Below are 21,538 nucleotides of genomic sequence, written 5' to 3' on the forward strand. Positions count from 1 at the left end.
GCAATTTGCCAAAAGCTTTATTTTTCAATGCCTCAAATATAAGTGTATACGAGTATATAAGTTTTGAAAATAATTGTTTTATATAAACACCTACTTTATGCTGAATAAACGTAACTATCTATCATCTAGTGCCAAACATAGTTCTTAGGACAAAAACATGCCTACCAAATGAAATCATATTTTTGGTGTCAATAAGGTGATTTTCTTACCCAACTATTTTACTTTGGCATTATTTTAATTAAAGAAAATGAATAGGAAGTTAGCATGCTACAAAGCACCACCATCAAGCATGACCTGCAGTTCTCTACATTTCCCTGGGTTCCACCCTCACCTCTAAGACAGCCTTAGAAATTAAAGTGATGGGTGGCTACACCCAATGGTGTTTCTTTCTTTTTGTTATAAATATAGATCTTTTGTGAATGACTAATTGCACCAGGAGAACCAGTTTGTTCTAGTGGTTAAGGACTCAGGCTAGAAACCAGAAAACTGAGCTCTATTTTTGGCACAAAGCCAGCTGTGTGACTCTGGGCCAGTCTTTCTCTCTCTGTCTCTCTCTCTCTCTCTCTCAGGCTTAGGAGGCAATGACAAACCACTTCTGAAAATGTTGCCAGGAAAACGTCAGGACTTGCCAAGAGCTTCATAATGGCCAAGAGTCAAGACTGACTCAAAGGCACAAAATAAGATAAAAATAAAAAAATAATCCTTCTGGGCAAATGTTTTGTGAGACAGCTGATAATCATGTCCTCAAATTAGGTATGGAAAAAATTAGAATTAGAAAAAAAACAGATGGAAGGGACTTTGTAGGTCATCTAGTCCAACCCCCCACCAAGCAGGAGACTACACCATTTCTGACAGATGGCAGTCCAGTCTCTTCTTGAAAGCTTCCAGGGATGAAACTCCCACAACATCTGAAGGCAAACTGTTCCACTGGTTGATTGTTCTCACTGTCGGAAATTTTTTCCTTATTTCTGGGTTGAATCTCTTTGATCAGTTTCCATCCATTATTCCTTGTCTGGCCTTCAGATGCTTCAGAAAATAGGTTGATCTCCTCCTCTCTGTGATAGCCACTCAAATATTGGAACACTGCTATCATGTCTCCCCTGCCCTTCTTTCACTAGACTAGCCATGCCCAGTTCCTCTAACCATTCTTCATATGTTTTAACCTCCAGTCCCCAAATCATCTTTGTTGCTCTTCTCTGAACTTTTTCTAGAGTCTCAACATCTTTTTTACAGTGTGGAGATCAAAATTGGTTGCAGTATTCTAGGTATGGTCTTACTAAGGTGTTATAGTACCTTGATCTTGACTGAATCCCTCTGTTAATGCAACTTAGAATTGCATTAGCTTTTTTGGCTGGTGCTGCACAATGTTGATTGTCCACTAATCTCTAAGATCTTTATCATAGTTATTGCTATTAAGCCTGGTTTCACCCAATCTATATGTGTACTTTTGGTTTTTCTTGCCTAAGTGTAAAACTTTACTTTTCTCTACATTGAATTTCATTTTGTTAGATAAGGTCCAGTGTTCAAGTCTGCCAAGATCCATCTAGATCTTGAGCCTATCATCTAGGGTGTTGGCTGTTCCTGCCCACGTAGTATCATCTGCAAATCTGATAAGATTGAGTTCTCTGAGCTATCATAACTGGTTGGTAATCTTCAAGATTTCAAGCAGTATTTCTGAAGACGGAGATGCTGACATAATTATATATTTTGGAAATACCCACAAAATTTCTCAGCTGACCACAACTAACCCACTTTGTACTTCTTACCGCATTATATCATACTAGCATTCTTCATAATAATTTATGTTATGTTCATTTGTTTTCCTCTATAACTATGTGTATTAGAAAGGATTTATTTACTTTATAAATAAAGATAACTTGCAGGTCAGATTTTTCTGAAAATTTTTAATCAGCAGTATTTTTCAAAAGTAGAAAACTCACTTGCCCTGGTATTGCTTCCTACAGATTTATTTGTGACCCTTCAAAATTGCCACTATATTGCAATCCTCAAGCAAGTTACTCAGAAGTCTTAAATGAACTTGTATTCTAAAATGTTATAGAAATCTCTTCTGAAAACGATAATGAGGCAGGGAATTTCTTCATGTTTTCAGATTTCATAAAAATCATTTAATTGGGTGATAAAATATGACTTAATCTGATTTGGTCATAAAATTCTGCTGAACATTTTAAATTGATTGAAACCTTGTAGCTAAATTTCCTGACCACCCTAAACAAAAGGACTTATCAATAATTTTGATAGATAATTTTGATGAATAAATTTGATAAATTTGAATCATTCCTGTAAATAAACCTATACCCTAAAGCATTATTTGTGCATAAAACAGATAAACATTTTCTCTTTGGGAAAAAACTCTAAGGTCATTGGCCTTTGAACATAGTGTGCAAGCACTTGTGGATGTGAGCCGTCATGTTTAATCAATTTCATTTTGTGGTAGCAGAGTGACTCTGAAACATGCTACATTTCTTAGAAATTACAGCACACCTTGAGGAGTTAGTCCCTTGTCTTTGGCTTTGGACGTCTCAGAATCCATCTGACATATGGGATAAACTGCCAAAAATTAGATTGTTGTCATTTTTATTGCAGAAATAATGGATGAAATTCAACAAAACTGAGGCAACTATGTTGAAACTGAAATTTGGCCCTCAAAGCCTTGTGATTAATTGTAATTTCCAAATAATATATTTTGAGCAACTTTCTGTTCTATTACAAAAAAGTGTCAATGGAAACTTGAAGTTCTTGCCTACCAATATAGCCCATTGAAGTTTGATCAGGGAAGCTATTTTGATCCCTGACTTAGCTTATTATAAATCCTCTTGAGACACTAAAAAATATAATTGATATTCAGATGTAACATCTGGCTCTACCACTTGGAATTTTCCAAGTACAGGGTATTGCAGAAACCTTCTGTTATCAATCAGCATGGACTTCAAAAAGCTAAGATACAAGAGCAACTGACTGGGTGTTCAGGAAATGTGATCAATTTGTTGAAATTGTTATTGTCAAAAGATTTCTCAGTAATCTCTTTTAAAGAGAAGTTTTCCCTTTTAAAGAATGAAACATTGGAATATAAGGTTTTAAAAGTAAATTGCTCTTAAGAAACATCACAATAATATTCTCCAGGATATCCTCAAATATTTATTTTTACTAATTAAAAGAGCATAATAGGTTTTTCATAGCTGCTACTAATAACTGCTAAAACCTCAAACACAGTCAGAGGAAGGATGCTAGGATATACACTCAGAAAGCAAGTATGAGCTGGGAGAAAGTATCCTGCTAAATTTACACCTATTTTTTCCTTTAAAGTTTACTTCTTCCTGCACTCCTCCAAGCGATAACCAGTATTAGGATGAAAATACTTTGATTTGTTGTTTTTTTAAAAATGTGTTGGTGTTCAAATTAGTGTTGACTCCTGGGGGCTGCCTTAACTTATCCATGCAGTTTACATATCTACATATAATTTGAAGCTGTGGTTATCATAGTAAGATAGACCTGTTATTAGAAGTAATAATGATGAAAAAAGATGAGTTGCTTAAAATTCCAGCATTACATTTTATAATTTACAATTGTTACAATTTTCTTCATTGTATGTTTCTAAAAACAAATGAGTATGTGCGATATTGGAGTTCCAGTAGTGATCTCCTGTTTCTTTCCTGGTACCACAATGGACTGGAACAGATAACATATATATGTGTCTGCTAGCCTTTTGCTCTGCAGTGGGAGTGGAACAGAAGACTGAGTCAAGGCATATTACATAGAATATCTTGGTCTTCCATCCATACATTAATGCACCAAGCCTTTAAAATATTCCATGGAAGAACTGATATATAGGTGTAGAAATAGATTTCCTTTATTGTATTGTTAAGATACAGAACTGACTTTTAAAATACTTCTGTAACATAAAAATGTGAATAGGGAAACTTAAATTCATTTGTAGAGCAGGTTTTCCAGTAGCATTTTATGTTCTATAGATGTGAACATAATAAAACTTCTGAGCCTGAAACATAGCTACAGGCAGTGCTTTTTTTGTAAAAGAAAAAGGTGCCGGAACTCACACATGTCATTCAACCCGCCTTGCCTACCCTACAAGGTTCCATCCAAAAAAGGTGCCGGAACTCCGTTCTGAACGTTCTATGAGAAAAAAAGCCCTGGCTACAGATTTGTTAATCTTCTAATGTTTTATTATTCCATGGCTGAAATTAATATCTCCTTAATTTCAGGCATCTAAATATAGTTTTCCTCTATGAATAAGACACAAATTATCTTACATTTTAAATCCAAACACCACAATGTATTTTGATCCAAACAATACAAATGAATTCTTCCTTTATTCTGATATAGTTCCTAAGTGAATATATGTGGGTGGATATTGGCTATCAAAAAGTATGCTTTATATGAATTGCTCAGGGTGTGTCAGCAAAAGAATAAACTATCTATGGTGTGTTGGTGAATGAGTAAGACAATGAATGTAACAGATTATTATATATTTGAGCCAAAAAGATACAGTAAATATACAGTATGCGAGATAATTTTTTATATGTCAAACAGCCTGGCCTTACACAATCTGGAAATTATCCAGAAAAGGGCACAGAGAGTGCATACAGTTTACATTTAGGGTTTATTTCCAGGTTGTGATTCAGCAGCACACATATACTTACACACAACAAAGTCTGAAAGGAAAAAAAAAGTATTTTTCAAAGCACAGATCCATTTTGAACATAACACAAAGATGACAAACATTTTTAAAAAACAAACTTTTGTATCTGCTTTTGAGGGGAGGGGACCTGATGTTCATGTGGTTTGTCCTTGGTTAAGGACAACCATTCAAAGTTACAATGGTGCTGTATTTCAGCTGGTCTTCAAAGCTATGGCCCTCACAAAGTCCTCAAAGTTATGTGATTATGATTTGGGTACCTCATAATTATGAGTTGCAATGTTCGGAGGTCATGTGATTGCAATTACAAAACTGGCTTCCAATAAAATACTACAAGGGAAAGCTGGCAGGAGTTGGCAGATGGCAACCACATGACATCACATTTAACAACCATTTGGGTTTCACGTAATTAACAACTGCAACTGGAGGTATTATAAATGTAATTGATCTGGTTTTGGAGACTTAAACTCATTTATGGCAACCAAATAGACCTTATCTATCTCTTTACAGGCAATCCTTGGTTACGAAAAGTAATTGGGACTGGTAACTCCATTGCTAAGTGACACAGTTGTGACATGCAATGTCACATGACTGCACCAACGTACGATGGCAGTAGTAGCAGTCCCAAATGCCATTGTTAGGTGATCATTTGCTGTTGAAGCGTTCTCAGCCTTCCATCCAATCGGTAAAATAAGGAGCCAGATTTTTGTGAGCAGTATGCTGATTCTGTAAACTGCTTAGAAAGGGCTGCAAAGTGGTATATAAGTCTAAATGCCATTGCTATTCTGTGGTGACATGATTAGCATTTGTGACCTTCTGTCAGTTTCCCCATTGACTTGTTGGAAGCTAACAGTGAAGATTGCAAATAGCAATCAAGGGAGCGCAGGGACAAAATGATCACTGCAACTATTAAGAATTGTCATAAGTACCTTTTGTTCAGCACTGTCATAACTATGATTAGTTGCTGAATAAGTGGACATTAAACTAGAACTATCTGTACACTTTGTGTCAATTGTTGTGCTTAGATCCATTTGAAAAAAATATGCCTCTGAGGAAAAGACCAAAGAAAAGTAGAAATAAAAAAAAATATCCCCTGCTGCTAACCTTCCCTCTTTTTTTCATAGCAGGATCCCTTTTTCTCACATTTGATGGATAGCTTATGTTGGATGATACCCATGTATATCACTAAATTGTAAAATTACTTCTACATTTTTCCTGCTATTGTGTTGCATATGAAGCTGCTATTTTATATGGTCAGAATAAAACAGGCATTGGTTGTGCCAGATTTCCAGAGCAGCATGCAACCAACTCCTGAATGTTCAGGACAGATTAGGTTCAAGGAAACAGTGTTTGGATTTTTTTTTCTTTATAGAATGTGAATTATTACAACTTTCTAACCCTGGCAATATTATGTGATTGTTAAGTGATTGAGATTGTTGTTTAATTTTATGAATTCAGAAATAATGAGTTTCCTCATCAGTAATAACCTAAAGGAAAACTTTGGATAGAACTTCATGACAAGGTTGGAAACACTTTGTGTTGTTGGATTATATTGGGAATTTGAAAGATGCTTTTTAAAAAGCTAGATTTCAGCCAACATCCAATCAGTTCAACTGAACTGCATATAATGGGAAATACATTGTTCTCTACTAATATTTTGTTTGTATAAAATAAGCTGCAATCCTCAAAGTCCCTGATATCATGATGATTATAAGGATAAGAATTGCAATGTTATTCATTGAACATGATAATATGGCTTACAGAACTAAATTAAAACAACAAAGACTTTAAAATAATGCTATAAAACTATATATACCAAAGAACAGAAAATCAAAAGCATTACAAAGCTGGGAGTTAGATTAGAAGACTTCCAAGGTCCCTTACAACTCTGTTATTCTTATGCAAACCTTCTCCTGGACTGAAGTTCACTGCATCAAATAAAAGGTTAAGAATCAGAAAGTGATGTAACCAGTATAAAGTCTTAAATATCAAATGGTTGACAGAGTTGGACTATTGAAAATGCCTGACATACTCTCAAAGGCAGAATAACACAATGAGAGTATTACAACCAAGGGAGTTCTTACTCCTGTAGTTATCCCCCAAAATCACCTTATATCGAATCAAAGGCAGAATCTTTTCCTACTGTCTCACAAGCTGGGTTAATATATAATGGGAGACAAGTTGAAGATGTTGCACAGATTACAACCATAAATGAGATTCAGTAAATATTTGCTTTAAGATAGAGCCACAAAGACAAGTGACTGGATAACCAATTTCATGCTTTAGCTGTTCGATTGATATATAGAAAAGGCAATTATTTTTTATCTTAATTTGCTGCAACCTGGATATTATGCTTAAGGCCAATATTTAACCCTAAAACATAAAAATATATAATTATTCAATGTATCATATAATTTAGTAGATACCATCTATATAAGAAAACGAATTCAACATATGTTGCCATCATGAATTCTATAAGATAAATCTTGCCATAATCAGCCCTCATCAAGAATATGAAACACCTTTTACAGAAATATAAAGTCAAGCTTTAGTTCATGGATGGATTTGAAGTTAATAACAGTTCCCATTTCTGTTAGGATACTAGGAATGGGAGAAGAAACAAAGGGACACCTTGTGCCTATTCTTGATCCAATAGTGTGCAAATAAAGAAAAAAAATCCTAACTGATATACAGTAATTTTGCAAGCATTTCTCTAGTGCATGTCTGGGGAACCTATGCTCAGATTCATTAAACTAAATTAAAAAGATTAGAGGATATGACTGCCCTGTACAAAAGACTCTGGATGGCTTACAAAATCCCCAAAGCAATAAAATAATTAAAACAGTTGAAACATATAAATAGGCAGCCTAGACTAAAGCAACTAGAACAGGGGTAGGCAATCTTGGCTCTTTTATGACTCGTGGACTTCAACTCCCAGAATTCCTGAGCCAGCTATGCTGGCTCAGAAATTCTGGGAGTTGAAGTCCACGAGTCATAAAGGAGCCAAGATTGCCTACCCCTGAACTAGAGCAACAAACAATAAAAAATACAGTAGGGACTCCACCAGTAAATAGCAACCATATTAACTCTAGGTCTGGGAACAGAATAAGGTCTTAGGGGCTTATCAGAACCTCGGGATAAAAGGTGGCAATCAATTCTTTGGGGAGGGGATAACATTACAGAGGTTGCAGATCACGACAGAGAAGGCAAGCTTCCTTGATCCTATAAGATGGCAGCATTTAATTAAAGGGGTTTTGTGCACATCCAGTCTGCCCAAACATACTGGGTTGGTAGAAACAATTAGAGATAAGTGGTCCCAGATAATACTCCATTTGCCATCTTACAATTTGTGCTTCCCTAATGAATGCCATTGCCCTGATGTAACCTAAAACATTATTGCTGTGTAGATTGAAGGGGAGAATTTCATATTTTTCTACTAACATATATTGTGATATCTTTTTGAACCCAAGTATTTATCTTATTCCATATATCTTTGAGAAACTTTTAAAGAACTGGATCAGGTGTTCAAACATTGTGACTACTGATTTTGTTATTAAACATTTGGGAGGAGAGAAGAGGAGAGGTCTTTTACCATATCAGTACTAACATCTGATTTTGTAAAGTAAGATCAAACAGATTTTATTATTGTATTTCTTGAGAGAAGACGGAATATGTTTTTACCATGGCACCAGCATCAGAGTTTATAAAATAAGATCAAACAAATAAAGGAATTTAGAAGGGGAACTAAACCAATAACCAACCAACCTCCATGTCTTTAAAGCAACTGATTTCATAAGCAGCAATTCTGAGGAAAATATGAGAGCTAAAACAGCACATTTATTTAGTTTTAATTTTTTTTTGTGCTGTCATACTTCGGCACTGGAGCTCTGATTTAGAACACATGCCATTTTCCTTTGATGTTCTGACTGTTTTTTTAAAAAAACAATGGCAAGAAAGATAGAAATGAATTATACTGCAGCCTAAATCATAAAACTGCGCTTTTGTACTCTTAATTTACATATTGCTATTTTGGTTTTGGAAAAGTATTTTATTCCCCAGAGCCTTAGAAAACAAAATAAACTCTTTCCATCAAACATTATTTTTAGTATGTGCCAAGGCTTTTATTTAAGCTCAGGTTATTGTCAAAATTCAGTAGACTCCTCCTTCTCACTTCCTTTTTCCTCTCACTCTTTCATTTCTAAAGATGGAAGTGCTGGGAATGATAGTCCAATTCATCTGGAAGACCTGGTTTGGGGAATATTATTTTCATCCATTCAGGAATGAATGTTCAGCCTTGTTTTCCAGAGACTGTGTCAAGTGTAGCATAGAAGTTGTTATTAATCAGCCCCAAGCCAATGGGGTATAAGCTCGTCTTTGGGAGCTTTGGCAGTTTAACCTGCTATCCCTAAATGAAATAATTAACCACATCTTAGTGATTAATGACTAAATATCCTATTTTTCTGCAATGGCAGGAATTGCTACTGATAGTACATAGTTTCTTTTGTTTGGTTTGAGCCTCCAGTTTCTGCAACTGTTTTGCACTAAGTTCAGAAACAGGAAATATAGTGAAATTGAAAGAAATATAAAAAAATGATAAGCCAGCCTTGCCCTAATCCACAACACCTAAAATTTGAAGGAGTTCAAACAGAATATGCCATTTCCATGGCCAATTTTGTTCTCGCACCCCCCAAAGAATAGCTAACATTTCATGGCTACAGAACATGGCTATCTGGATGTTTTTGAAGGGTGGGATTGTTTTCTTTACTTGTGCTCCTTTAGTTAATTTTTTTAAACCTAGGTTTCTATTTCAACTAAATTTCAAGTCTCACATATTTCTCTAATTCCCAATGGTTCCAGTTAGATTCAGGTTTTTTTAAAAAAAAATTTAGGAGGAGTGATCCATTTGAATTGTTTATACATCCCTTTCTTGAGAATTAATGAATTGAAATATCATTATAATCAACATTCCTTACATTTGAGTTCCTAAAGGAGTCTTCTGTGGCTGTGAACACATACTTAAACCTCCATCCCTACTGAGGGGCAACACTTTACAGGGTTGGGGATTATATTGCACAACTACCATCTTGACAATTTTGACACACACAGTTTCCATAGATGTCTTTGACTGTGATAGAATGATTCAATGAATCTGTAGTTTTGATATGGTGTCAGCCTGGATTGCAAGACTGACAAGTGAAGGACAGACCAAATGTATACATAAGTTGCATTTTTCCTCAGACAAAGAGTAAACAAGAGATCTTTAAAACATTATGCAGGCTTTTTATTTAAAGGCAAATCAGGGGCTGAATAATAATGACTTTCTTTTTTAAAAAGCCACTGTATATCCTAATTATATTTAGGAAGACAGGCTGACATTCTTGCATTTTTATGCTTAAATTACACATTAATTTATTCCAAAGCTCTGCTTGAGGGTCTTTATTTATAGCATTTCATTTCCTGATTCATGGTTCAAAATATTGTCAGAAATGCACAAAAGAACAAAATAATTTGCTGCAAAGTGAGCTTTCCTTTTCCTGTCTTTCTCAATCCAGAGAAACAACAACAAATATCTTCTTGATTTTTTTTTCTTAGACCCATTTTTTCTTGTTTTGTTCTCTCTCTCTCTCTCCCTTCCTCTCTCCCTCTCCCTCTCCCTCCCTTCCTCCTTGCCAATTTAGTGTCCTTCCTATTGAATTGAACTACAGGTATTATTCTATAATAATCTCTTTTAAAAACTTTAAGGAACTGGAATGGGAAGGTGTGGTCTAATAACAGAAACATCAATATTCAGCTGAAATGAATTTTAGACTGAAACTAAGAGTAGGTAGTTGTAAAGCAATGGGCTGACAACCATTCTGTATTATCTCATAGACCTGCTGCTATGGTGGTCTCTTCATTGGCTGAAACACAACTAAAAACCTATGGTGGAGAATAGAATGGCTACAAAGAATAACTTACACTAAAATATATGAAATACATTTTTAAAAAAAGAAAATAGATATTATAAAGATACTAAAAAGATAATTTTATAATGATTTCACTATTTTTAATTCATAAACTGTCATGATAATAGACTGAAATATAGATTGGGAATGGATTTTCTTTCATACATTTCTAATCTTTGATCGCTGCATTTGATTTGATTTTCACTAATGACTTATGTGGTCAGAAGACTGCGGAATATTAAATACGGAAAACTGATAAAAATATGTTGCATTTCAGCACTTAATATGAATTTAGTATCCATAGAAATGGTTTTTAATTTGTTCCTCCCTAAATTAGCTGAGAATTTTGAGAGCTGAAGTTAACATATATAGAGGGAGTCCAGACTGGCAAAATGTGTTCTAAACTATATAATTGGAAATAGAAATAGATTTCCCCAAAACATTTTCTTTAATGCTCATGAGCATTTAATTTTTAATAATTAATTGCAGTCAAATCACATACAAGAAGACCTACTTAGAGCCCTGAAAAATATCCAAGGTACTTGATTATCCTGTTCCAGTTTCCAGCATCTTGCAAATACAGGGTTCACAATTACTCTCCTTACTATAAAGTAAAATTGTCATCTTGATAAAATAAGATTTTCTATTTGGAGCAGAAGATGTGTGTGGCTCACAATGCACATATTGAAAAAATCCTTTTAAAAGGGAACTATTTCTATAATATTTTATATTTCCTTTTCCTTATTTCATAATAGTTTCAAAATTAAAACAGATTAAAAAATTAACTTAGCTAATTGCTGGAAGTAAAGGAAATATATGTGTGGGCTAATGGAGGATTCCTAATGATGATACAAACTTTAAAGGGTATGTATCAGGAAAAGAGTGCAAAAAAGATGAACTCGCTGATTAGGTCATAGACTGCTTCCAATGACTTTACGTGACAAACCAGAAGAGAATTCAGACTCTTAAATATGTCTGTCTTTCGCAGAACGATGTCTGGTAGACTAAGGATTATTGTACCTTTGTTTTTTGAAGTCCATGGCCAAGGAGATGCTGTGAGATTATTGCTACTGATAAGAAGTGTTTGTTTGGTAAAACATTTGAGGTAACAATTCCTCACACTTTTAAAAGTTCAGCAGGAAACTGCCCTATAGTAAATAGCATAAAAAACTATTTATTTGCTGTGTTCTTACCTAAAGATCTAGAAAAATAATCTTATGTTCTCCTTGTTACTCAGAGTTTTCTTCTAATACCAAGGATGTGAACTTCTTAAGAATAAAAACTTGTTAGATATATTGTTTTCAATATAATTTTATTTAAACAAAAAAAATATTTGGAATGGCTATGGTTGGCATTACTTGTTTTATCAGCTCTTACTTACAAGACAGAAAAGGATGGATCAGTACCTAAATGAAAAAAATCTGCCTTTCAATTCGCCTCTTGAGCTATCAATGTCCACTAGACAGAGCTGGAAGATTAGAAGTGTCAACAGCTTGTCACAGCTTGAAATGCAGCTGCTGAACAAGCAAATAAAAAGTTGCATTCTCCACCTCCAAAGAACTGCCAATGCAAGTTTGTATTTCTTTTACTTCCTCCCTGAAAATAATTCTGCTATTTTTTAAATGTTTGTAAGTATTTTAGCAACTTCTATTAGGCCTATCATAATAAGTTGTGATGATTCACATGATAAGTAAACATAGCACATTCATACATTAATTATTTCTTTGTTTACTTACTGCATCATCTAAAACTTTAGCTACTACTTTTCCCATATTCTGTGACTTCATTTCCCTTTTTTTCAAAAGACTGGTACTTTTGTATTTTTGTTTTTAATCACCCTGTAAACCGCCCTGAGTCCTTCGGGAAAGGGCGGTATATAAATGTAATAAAATAAATAAATAAATAAAATTTTATATTGTTAAACATGGAAAGCATTTATTTTTGCTTTGAAACCCAATTATGCATTTAACAATATTTTATATTTTATATTATATATTTTATATATTTAATATATTATAACATCAGAAACTCATCCAGTTATTCCTGATAAATTCTCTTAAATTCCAATTTATGGAATGGTGGGAAAGATGTACGTTGCTAGGTTTTTCTCTTCCTCACATCATCCAGCAGGAAAAGGGATCTTAAAAATTGGAAGTGAAATTTTGATTATCACAATTGACCTAATAAATATTGCACTGTCGATTTTCATTTTTTTCTCCTTGTGATTCAACTTGTCCCCTTGTATTTTTCTGTTTTCACCCATTCCTTTGATATAACTCTTGGGTTATATTTCAGTTAAAACAAAAATCCTTTGAAAAAAATAATTTTGCAAGTTACCTCTAAAAATGGATAAAAAGGTAAGGTAAAGGTTCCCCCGCACATGCGTGCTAGTCGTTTCCGACTCTAGGGGCCGGTGTTCATCTCCGTTTCAAAGCCGAAGAGCCAGTGCTTGTCCGAGGACGTCTCCGTGGTCATGTGGCCGGCATGACTAGACGCCAAAGACGCACGGAACGCTGTTACCTTCCCACCGGAGTGGTCCCTATTTTTCTACTTGCATTTTTTACGTGCTTTTGAACTGCTAGGTGGGCAGAAGCTGGGACGAGTAACAGGCACTTACTCTGTTACGCGGCACTCGGGATTCGACCCGCCAAACTGCCAACCTTCTGATCGACAAGCTCAGCGTCCTAACCCATTGAGCCACTGCGTCCCTCTTAAAAATGGATAGCAATGGCTAAATATTTAATAATTTATTTATATTCAATAGCTAATACATTAAATGCATTAGTACATTAGTAACAACATTAATGATATAGCAGTAACTAAGTACCAAACCTCACTCTGGGCAATCTTTCTTTACCATGAATTATTATTCTATTTTGCCCTAGTGCCAAATATTTTCTTTAAGATAAGAAACAAGAGCTAAGTTTTAACAAGTAAGTCACTAAGTTCAGCCTTCCCATTGAAGACCGAAAGGCCCAACTTTCAATGTTTTGTTTGATACTTTATTGTTTACCATCAATACAGTTGCCACCTGACAGCTTGATAACTACCTGGGTCAATCAAGTAGTATCACTGTGCACTTTATCTGGTCCATTTTATGAGAAACCTATTGAAAAGAGAACAATCTAGCAAAGGTCACACACTCTACAAGAAACGTATATGAGATATTAGTATACTATATTTGTGTCTCCCATGTAAATCAAAAACACTAAAACATAAAAAAATACTAGGAATGAAAATATTTAGAGTTAGAAAGGAAAAGTCCTTTATCTCATATATGAGAAAAAGAAGCAATTTTTAAAAACTAAAAAGAAGGGAAATTCTTTTTCTATTATTTTTATAACATTGAATATATAAATTAATAATTACAAATTTTAAAAATGTTGCTATGAGAAAGCCTTTCCAAAACAGTTTCATACTTCAGTACATAAATGAATCAAATATTTTTATTTGTTATTAGATTTTTTACAATCTTACATTTATTATTTTTTATAAATAACTCATGGCAGCAAACATATGTACTGCTTCTTTGTCCTATTTTCACAACTCTGTCCAAATCTTAATTGTAGTTTGTCTCATTTCTACATCAGTTAAACTTTGCTTTAAAATTTATACAATTCTTTGTATACATGTTTCTTAAACCATTATTTTTAATATAATCTCACTTAATGTACACTCTGCATGGAATTTCCAGTAACATAAAGATTTTTAATGTCATACTGTCTCTAATACGCATACTGTTGCCCTCATCTTCACCTAAAATTTACATTTGAAGTACAGCTGCATTTTGGTTTGAAAGCATATTTTTCATATCTAGATTAACATTTAAATTAAACACTTTCTCCCTATCCATAGCAGCAAATGATGTCTTTAACATTTTGTCCAAGTGATAGTTGTTTTGGCATCTGAGGCAGAAACTACTAGAAGCAATTCTGCTCTTCTGTCATAAAAAAGATGTGCTGCATATTCATCTTAAATTTATTCAGATATATTGCCCCAGAAAACAGCTTCACTTTGCATTTTTGTTCCTGTATGCTTTGCATAAAAACCAATGAACGGATGAACATAAAACTATTTTTCATAGTATTATTAGTAAAAAAAAAATAATTTCTTTAAATTTTTCTTTACTTTTTTCCATCAGCTTATAAACCTGGAAAACCATAAAATAATATTTTATTTTATACCTACTGTTTTCTATTTTAAATGTTATTGTTTTATCTTAGAATATATTCATTATTTCTTAAAGCATTTGCATAACAGGGAAAGGATCTAGAATTAAAAACAAAAATAGTTTTTTAGAATTAAAAATTGCAATAGTAATAAATTCAATAGCATAAATAGAAATAAAAGCAGTAAGAATAAAACACAAAGAAGAAAAAAAACTAAGTACGGACAGAAACAAACCAATTATTCAATGTTAAAAATTCTGTCTGAAAATAAATGAATCATTCAAATGGTTTTGTGATATAAGAATATAGGTGATCAGAAATATTGGAAACAGAACCGTAAAAAGAAATATAGAATATACCAAACACATATCCCTGTGCCAAACCTCTCTTTCATTTCCACAGCCAAGCAGCTACATATGCGGTGATACATTAAACTGTATGAGTAATAGAGCATCTTCCTTCTCAAATGAAATGGTACTTCACATCATTCTGAACATCACTCCTTTGTTTCTGTTTTTAAAAAAGCTTAACAGCGAAGAAAATAATAATAATATCTGGCAGTAGAAAGAAAATGTTCTAATTAGTGCTGGATAAAGAATATAATGTGGGGGGAAAAAAGAACTGTGGGCCATGAGTATAAACAACATTCCCACTGACATCAGCTATTGCTGTGTATGGAAATAAAAATTACTTTGAGTCTAATCCAGAACTTTAGCAATTCTTTTCAAGGGTAATATCTGTTGCAGTGCATATGATACAGTTTACTGAAATAAAATGGCAATAGTTAGTTAGATGTTAATCTTATGAAATCTGTTTATCTGACTTCATAACACTGTCACACTTCTTTTGTGGGTCTTGAAGAATCGTGTGTTCGGCTTTATAAGTTTGTTTCTAATTACTGCTTCTTTTCATTGCTGTTTTAGTATTTTTGGTGTAGTTTTTCTTCCACATAACATCATGCCTAACATTTCTTCTGCATTTTTCTGCAATTTTTTTTTGTCTTCTAGTTGGAAGAAAATATTGAACCATGCTGTGGATTCGGTCAGCTCTTTTTCAAATTAAAAGGCATTTTTAAAACCAATAGAAAGAAAGATCTTTCTGGCAACAAGATGACAGTGTAAGTCAATAGAAAACACAAGTGTTCTAATCCTGCAATAATATTTATGAGTCAGATTCAAATGAAGAGAGTGCTATAAGGTAGGGCATTGAGGAACAACAACAACAAAAATCTCTCATCAGTTAATTCTGCCAAATGAATAAGAGTTCTAAACAAGGATAAGACAACTAGAGCGATTAAGGTTTTTAAACATTCTCTGCTATGTTCAAGGAGGTGACAAAAAGAAAACAATTGGGAAATCGTGCTAAAAAAAAGATCAAAATTACTGTTTGCATATTTGTTTAACAAATGGCAGGCTATTGAAAACATGATATGTGCATGCTTGCAACTCTAACAGTGCCAAAATTTCCTCTCAATGGTTCCACAGTGGCGTAGCGTGGGTTGTCAGCACCCGAGGCAAGGCAAGTAATTTGCGCCCCCTAACCCGCTGGGCGGCCGCTGCACTGTCCCTCCCCCAGATAGTCCCTCGCTCTCTCTCAGCACTGCACCGCATACCTGGCACCCCCCCTCCACAGTGGGTGGCGACCCGGCGGCTCAGATCGGATTCGCACAGCCAGCACTGCAGTGAGAGAGAGTGAGTGAGCCAGACAGGGGCAGAGATCTGCGAGTGCAAGCGCCCCCCCAGATGTTGCGCCCGGTGCGGCCGCCCCCCCTGCACCCCCCACGCTATGCCACTGTGGTTCCATCCTAAATAAATCATCCTTACCTGAGTGGCATACAACCTGATGCCCAGGGCCACACATAAATTTTTGGGTATAGCGCTCAAAAACACCTCCTATTGCTACCAAATTGAAAAGTTTATTAGGACAGCAATGGGATGTTATTAAATATATCACCAAAAAGTTAATATTAACTACATTTATATATAATCAAATGTAAAATCAAATCAATTTAGGTTTTGCTCTGCTTACTACTTTTGACAATTCTGGCACAACATCTGAAGGACAACTAAGGGTTCATATAAGGTTCTGTCAATATTTTATGGCTGAAGCACAGTTAAGTGTTAAATTCAGGTGACAGAATTGGACCCCTTCCTGGGGTATCTATAAGGTGTGGTCAAAAGATAATCGCCATGATGATATGATTGAAACTCATCCATTTTTGTTTTATTCTGTCACATGTCAGAATCCCCCAAATCAGGGATGAATTTGGTAAAATCTCCCAGTGATCTGACAACAGATAGCTAGAACTAAATATTGCAGAACTAAATATATACATATATTAAAAATATAATAAAGTTGATACTCTCTGGCTTTTGAAACTGATTCCCAAATTGATATTTCTCTTGGGTTCAGATGAAGCATGCTCTTTTCTCATGTTTCTCTCTGTGATACTAATCTGGCCTGTAATTTTCCACATTTGCTTTTAAGTGGCATTTGCCTGTTTTCATTCTCTGCACTCCTATTACTAACAAAAAACTGATATTAAGTGTGTGCATGAACATTCTGTTTTCCATTGTGCAATTATATTTTCAGCTGTCATAAACCTTCTTAGTTTCTCACACTCCAACTGCAATGCAAGAGAATACAACCTGGTGAGTTTCCATGGGCTTGGATAGGAAACCTAGGAAAAATGCTGTTTGTATAGGAGATTTCAGAAACACCTTCAGTATTAATAAAATATCACTGATAACAACAACATTTAAATGAGATGGAAAAATAAAACCTATTCTGTAGGGGAAAGAATCTTTGAGGAAAATAGAAATTAAGTATTTTCTATACAAACTTTTCTCAGATTGGCTTAGTTTGGCTTGTTGAATTCACATGTACGACAGCAATCTGGTCAAAATAAAAAAGAACTACATGAAATTGCCTAAAATAATGTCAGCGCACAGGGAATTTTTTTAAAAAAGAAAAATGAATACATACATTGAGCTGTCACTTTGTACCCGCCCAGAGGAGGTTCATGTCCTTCCACAGCATCAAAGCCAGCTGATACTAATACAAAGTCAGGGTTGAACTCAGAAGTGATTGGCATAATCACTGTCCTGAAGATAAAACAAGCAAGCAGTTAGGTTATTTTATTGAAAATACCAATTAGAACGATACCACAATTATACATTAGCTACACATTATATAACCATTTCTATGATCAAGGTTCTCTCTCTCTCTCTCTCTCTCTCTCTGTGTGTGTGTGTGTGTGTGTGTGTCATTCTACACTTTCTAAGAATTTTTAAAAGAGAAAAAGAATGATTTCCAGGTATATGTGAGAGCATCTAACATTACATACACATCTGGGCCTATTTTACCCCGTTGGCTATAAAGATTGATTCTTAAGGGAAGTGACTAATGGATTACAAGGAGAACTCTGAAGTCTTAGTGGAAATCAAGATTGCTCCAGGTAGTGCGAACGTGGTGTAAATTGGAACTATAAAATTTTTGCAGGGAGGGGGGAATGTTTGCATTTCAAGTTTCATCCCTCTGTTCTTCATTTTTTAAAAAAAAATATGAAGCAGAGGGTGACTCTCTTGGTAAAGAAAGAAAGAAGAAATGGAGAGAACCTAAAATCATGTAATCAAAGCCATGCAAGATTGTCAGAATTTTTCCAAGGTCATGCCTTGCAGGAATTTGACAACCACAACCCAGTAACAACACCCCCTGCTGGTTTTAGGAGGACATTTCGATGCTTTCTACATTTTTTAGTGGATCTATTAACTCTTCCGTTTCCAGTGTTTTTTTATATTAAGGGCTGGATGTGATACTCATTATTTATCTATGTACAGCGTCTATCCTCTACAAGTGGAATATCTAATACCTCAAAAAGTGCCTTTAAAACAATAGGGTTTTGTTGTGTATACTGAATTTTCATTAGGGTTTAATTTCATGCTATTTCAAAGAATGACTAGGATTTACTCTAAATGTTTTAATATTTTTTCTTGTAGAAGATGTTGAAAATTTGGCTCTTAAAACTTTGACAACAGGAGCAAGAACATGTAAGTCATTTATTACCATTTGCTTTGTGTGTGTGTATGTGTGTGTGTATTTTTGTTTCTGTGTGTAGGTTTAGTTGCAATTAATCTATTTTAAAGTTCTTTGACCTTATATATTGACCTTATATATATGACCCTACATTTTTACTGTTGTAAAATTATGAACAGGAATACCTTATCTTACCCATCCATCTAATAGCTTTTATTTTACTTCATCAAAGCTATTCTGGAACTGCTTCCTTCTTTAAAAGCAAATAAATTAATAACCCTCTAGCATGTTCTTGGGAATCTGATAAGACACACATAGATACACAGACATACACACTCACACAGAGAGAGGGGGGAAGAGAAAGGGAAGGAGGGAAGCAGGGAGGGAAGGAAGGACACACACACACACACACAGAGAGAGAGAGAGACAGAGACAGAGAGAGAGAAAGAGGCAGAGACAGAGACAGAGAGAGAGAGAGAAAGAGGCAGAGACAACCTCTCCAATGAATATGATTAAAGTGTAGTCTAGGGAATGTTATCTAGAAAATAGTTATGGGATGGTTTCCAGTCACTGTGAAAATATCAAGCATATATTTTCTCCAAATGGTATCCGTGTAAGACTTTTTTTTAAAGCAACATTTATTAATTTATTCTTAAAAGTGTTTCATTCCTATTGCAGATTTTTATTTCTTCAAGATTTATTCTTGTCAAATTATATTTGAGAGAGAATTTCAACCCATTACTAAGTAGATTAGGTTGAAAGTCAGTGATTTGCATCAAGCACTTGTTTGGTTTACAAACAGGACTTCTAAAATGACACTACAAATACTGTAACTACACTTATTCTACATATGCAGGCACACATACGTGTATGCACGCGCGCACACACACACACACACACACAAACGATGGCTTTCTAGGAACAGTTTAAATTGTGATAAAAAATATCAATGTAAAGTAAGCAATCAGCCTCCTTTCCAAGATATATAGTGAGTTTCACTTTTTATCTTTTAACCACCATATTGATTGAACTGAGCCTTGTTTTTGCAGATTTATTCAACAAATGCCAGTTAGGCTGGTGGTTGATTCTCAATACTGGTTAGATAATTTCAAGGTTAGTTTATGTTTTCCAAACTTCTTGGTTTTAAACTTTTCCTCATTTTGCAGCACTTGTTAAAAGTGACAAAGTGAATAATTATGTATGAAGAATTTCTTTGGTGAAGGAATTCCACCACTAAAGATGCCATTATAAAAATACTGTTTAAAAAATTGCTCAGATTGCCAAAGACCCTTTATGTAAAGCATATACATTATATTTATTTTCAGTGAGGAAGCTGCAGGAAAGACAAATAGAATAAACCAGTACATGCATATAGAATTCAGCCTAATATGACTATGCAGTTTGGGAAAGCTATATGCCTAAAAGCGTGGAAGAAGTTCTCATCTCCAGTGTTTGAGTGTTCCACAGGGATGGGGCCACAGCAGAACATACACTTCTTAAACCCACCTGCTGGAATTCTTTAATAGATGGGATCCATAGCAGGCCTCTTACACTGGCACAAGTGGGGCAGGGCTAGTACCATTGGGGAGAGATGACTCCTCAGATATCCTGGACCCATGCCTTTAAAGATAACAACCAACCCCTTGAATTGGATCTGGAAGGAAACTGTAACCAATGCAGCTCATGCAGTAACAATGTTATATGTGCAGCCCTTGAGGCTCTCAGCACTTTGCATGCCACTGCATTCTGCACTAGTTTCAGCTTCCAAATACTTTTCAAGAGTAGCCTCATGTAGAGTGCATTGGAATAATCAAGCCAAGAGATGACTAGGGCTTGAGTGATCATATGCAGGGCCTCATGATCCAGGTAAGGGCACAACTAGTGCATAATATGAAGTTGTGCAAAGTTCTTCCCAGACACAACTGCCACCTGCTCTTTGAGGAGGAGGAGTGAGTCCAGGAGGACCCACAAGTTGCCCATTGCATCTGTCTGTCTGGTAGTGTAACCCCATCCAGAATTAACTATGATAAACAACAGATCCTGAGGTCCCTCCCTCCTCAGTTACTCTGTCTTCTCTGTGTTCAGCTGAAGTCTCTTGTCCTCCATCCAGATCTCTATAGCCCCCAGGCACTGTGAAAGGGTAGCCACAGCATCACTTTGCTCACCAGGGATGGAAATGTAAACCATGCATTATCAGCATACTGATGATATCTCATCCCATGGTGACAGATGATCACCCAGCGGTTTCATGTGGATGTTAAAAAGAAGCAGAGAATGTACCAAGCCGTGTGGCAGCCCACAAGGAGTGGCAGTGGTCTGGGCTTATTTCAGCATATTAAAACTGAGTAGAATTGGTCTTGGAGACAGAAGCTGAACCACTGGAATACTGTGCAACCTAACCTCCAAATCCTGTAGCTGATCCAAAAGGATACATGGTATTGAAAGCTGCTGAGGGACCAAGGAGAGCAAGGATGGTTGTACTATCTCCATCCTGCCATCATCAGAGATCATCCACCTATGTCCCATAACCCAGCTTGAAACCCAACTGAAAGGAGTCCAGATAATCCATTTCATTCAGGCCCTTGAAAAAAAGAAAGTACTTTTTCTACCACCTTCCCTAGAAAAGGGAGCTGGGAAATTAGATGGAAATTGTCCAGACAGATTTGATGGTTTCTTGAGGAGGGGGTGAACCAGGGTTTCCTTAAATGGTGCTGGAA

The 21,538-nt window shown here is 35.2% G+C and overlaps 1 protein-coding gene across 1 annotated transcript in view; it reads right to left on the minus strand.

Moving 5' to 3' along the window:
* Positions 1 to 21,538, minus strand: part of LOC310650197 (histone deacetylase 9-like) — a gene marked incomplete at both ends in the record, with an annotated part of 188,845 nt that overhangs the window by 49,343 nt on the left and 117,964 nt on the right. The window contains one exon of the mRNA XM_083379028.1: positions 17,772 to 17,890. Within this exon, the coding sequence (XP_083235154.1) occupies positions 17,772 to 17,890 (119 nt within the window). The remainder of the gene's footprint in view (positions 1 to 17,771; positions 17,891 to 21,538) is intronic.

The sequence above is a fragment of the Vipera ursinii genome (genome assembly GCF_947247035.1).
Source record: "Vipera ursinii genome assembly, chromosome: Z".
Lineage (NCBI taxonomy): Eukaryota > Metazoa > Chordata > Lepidosauria > Squamata > Viperidae > Vipera > Vipera ursinii.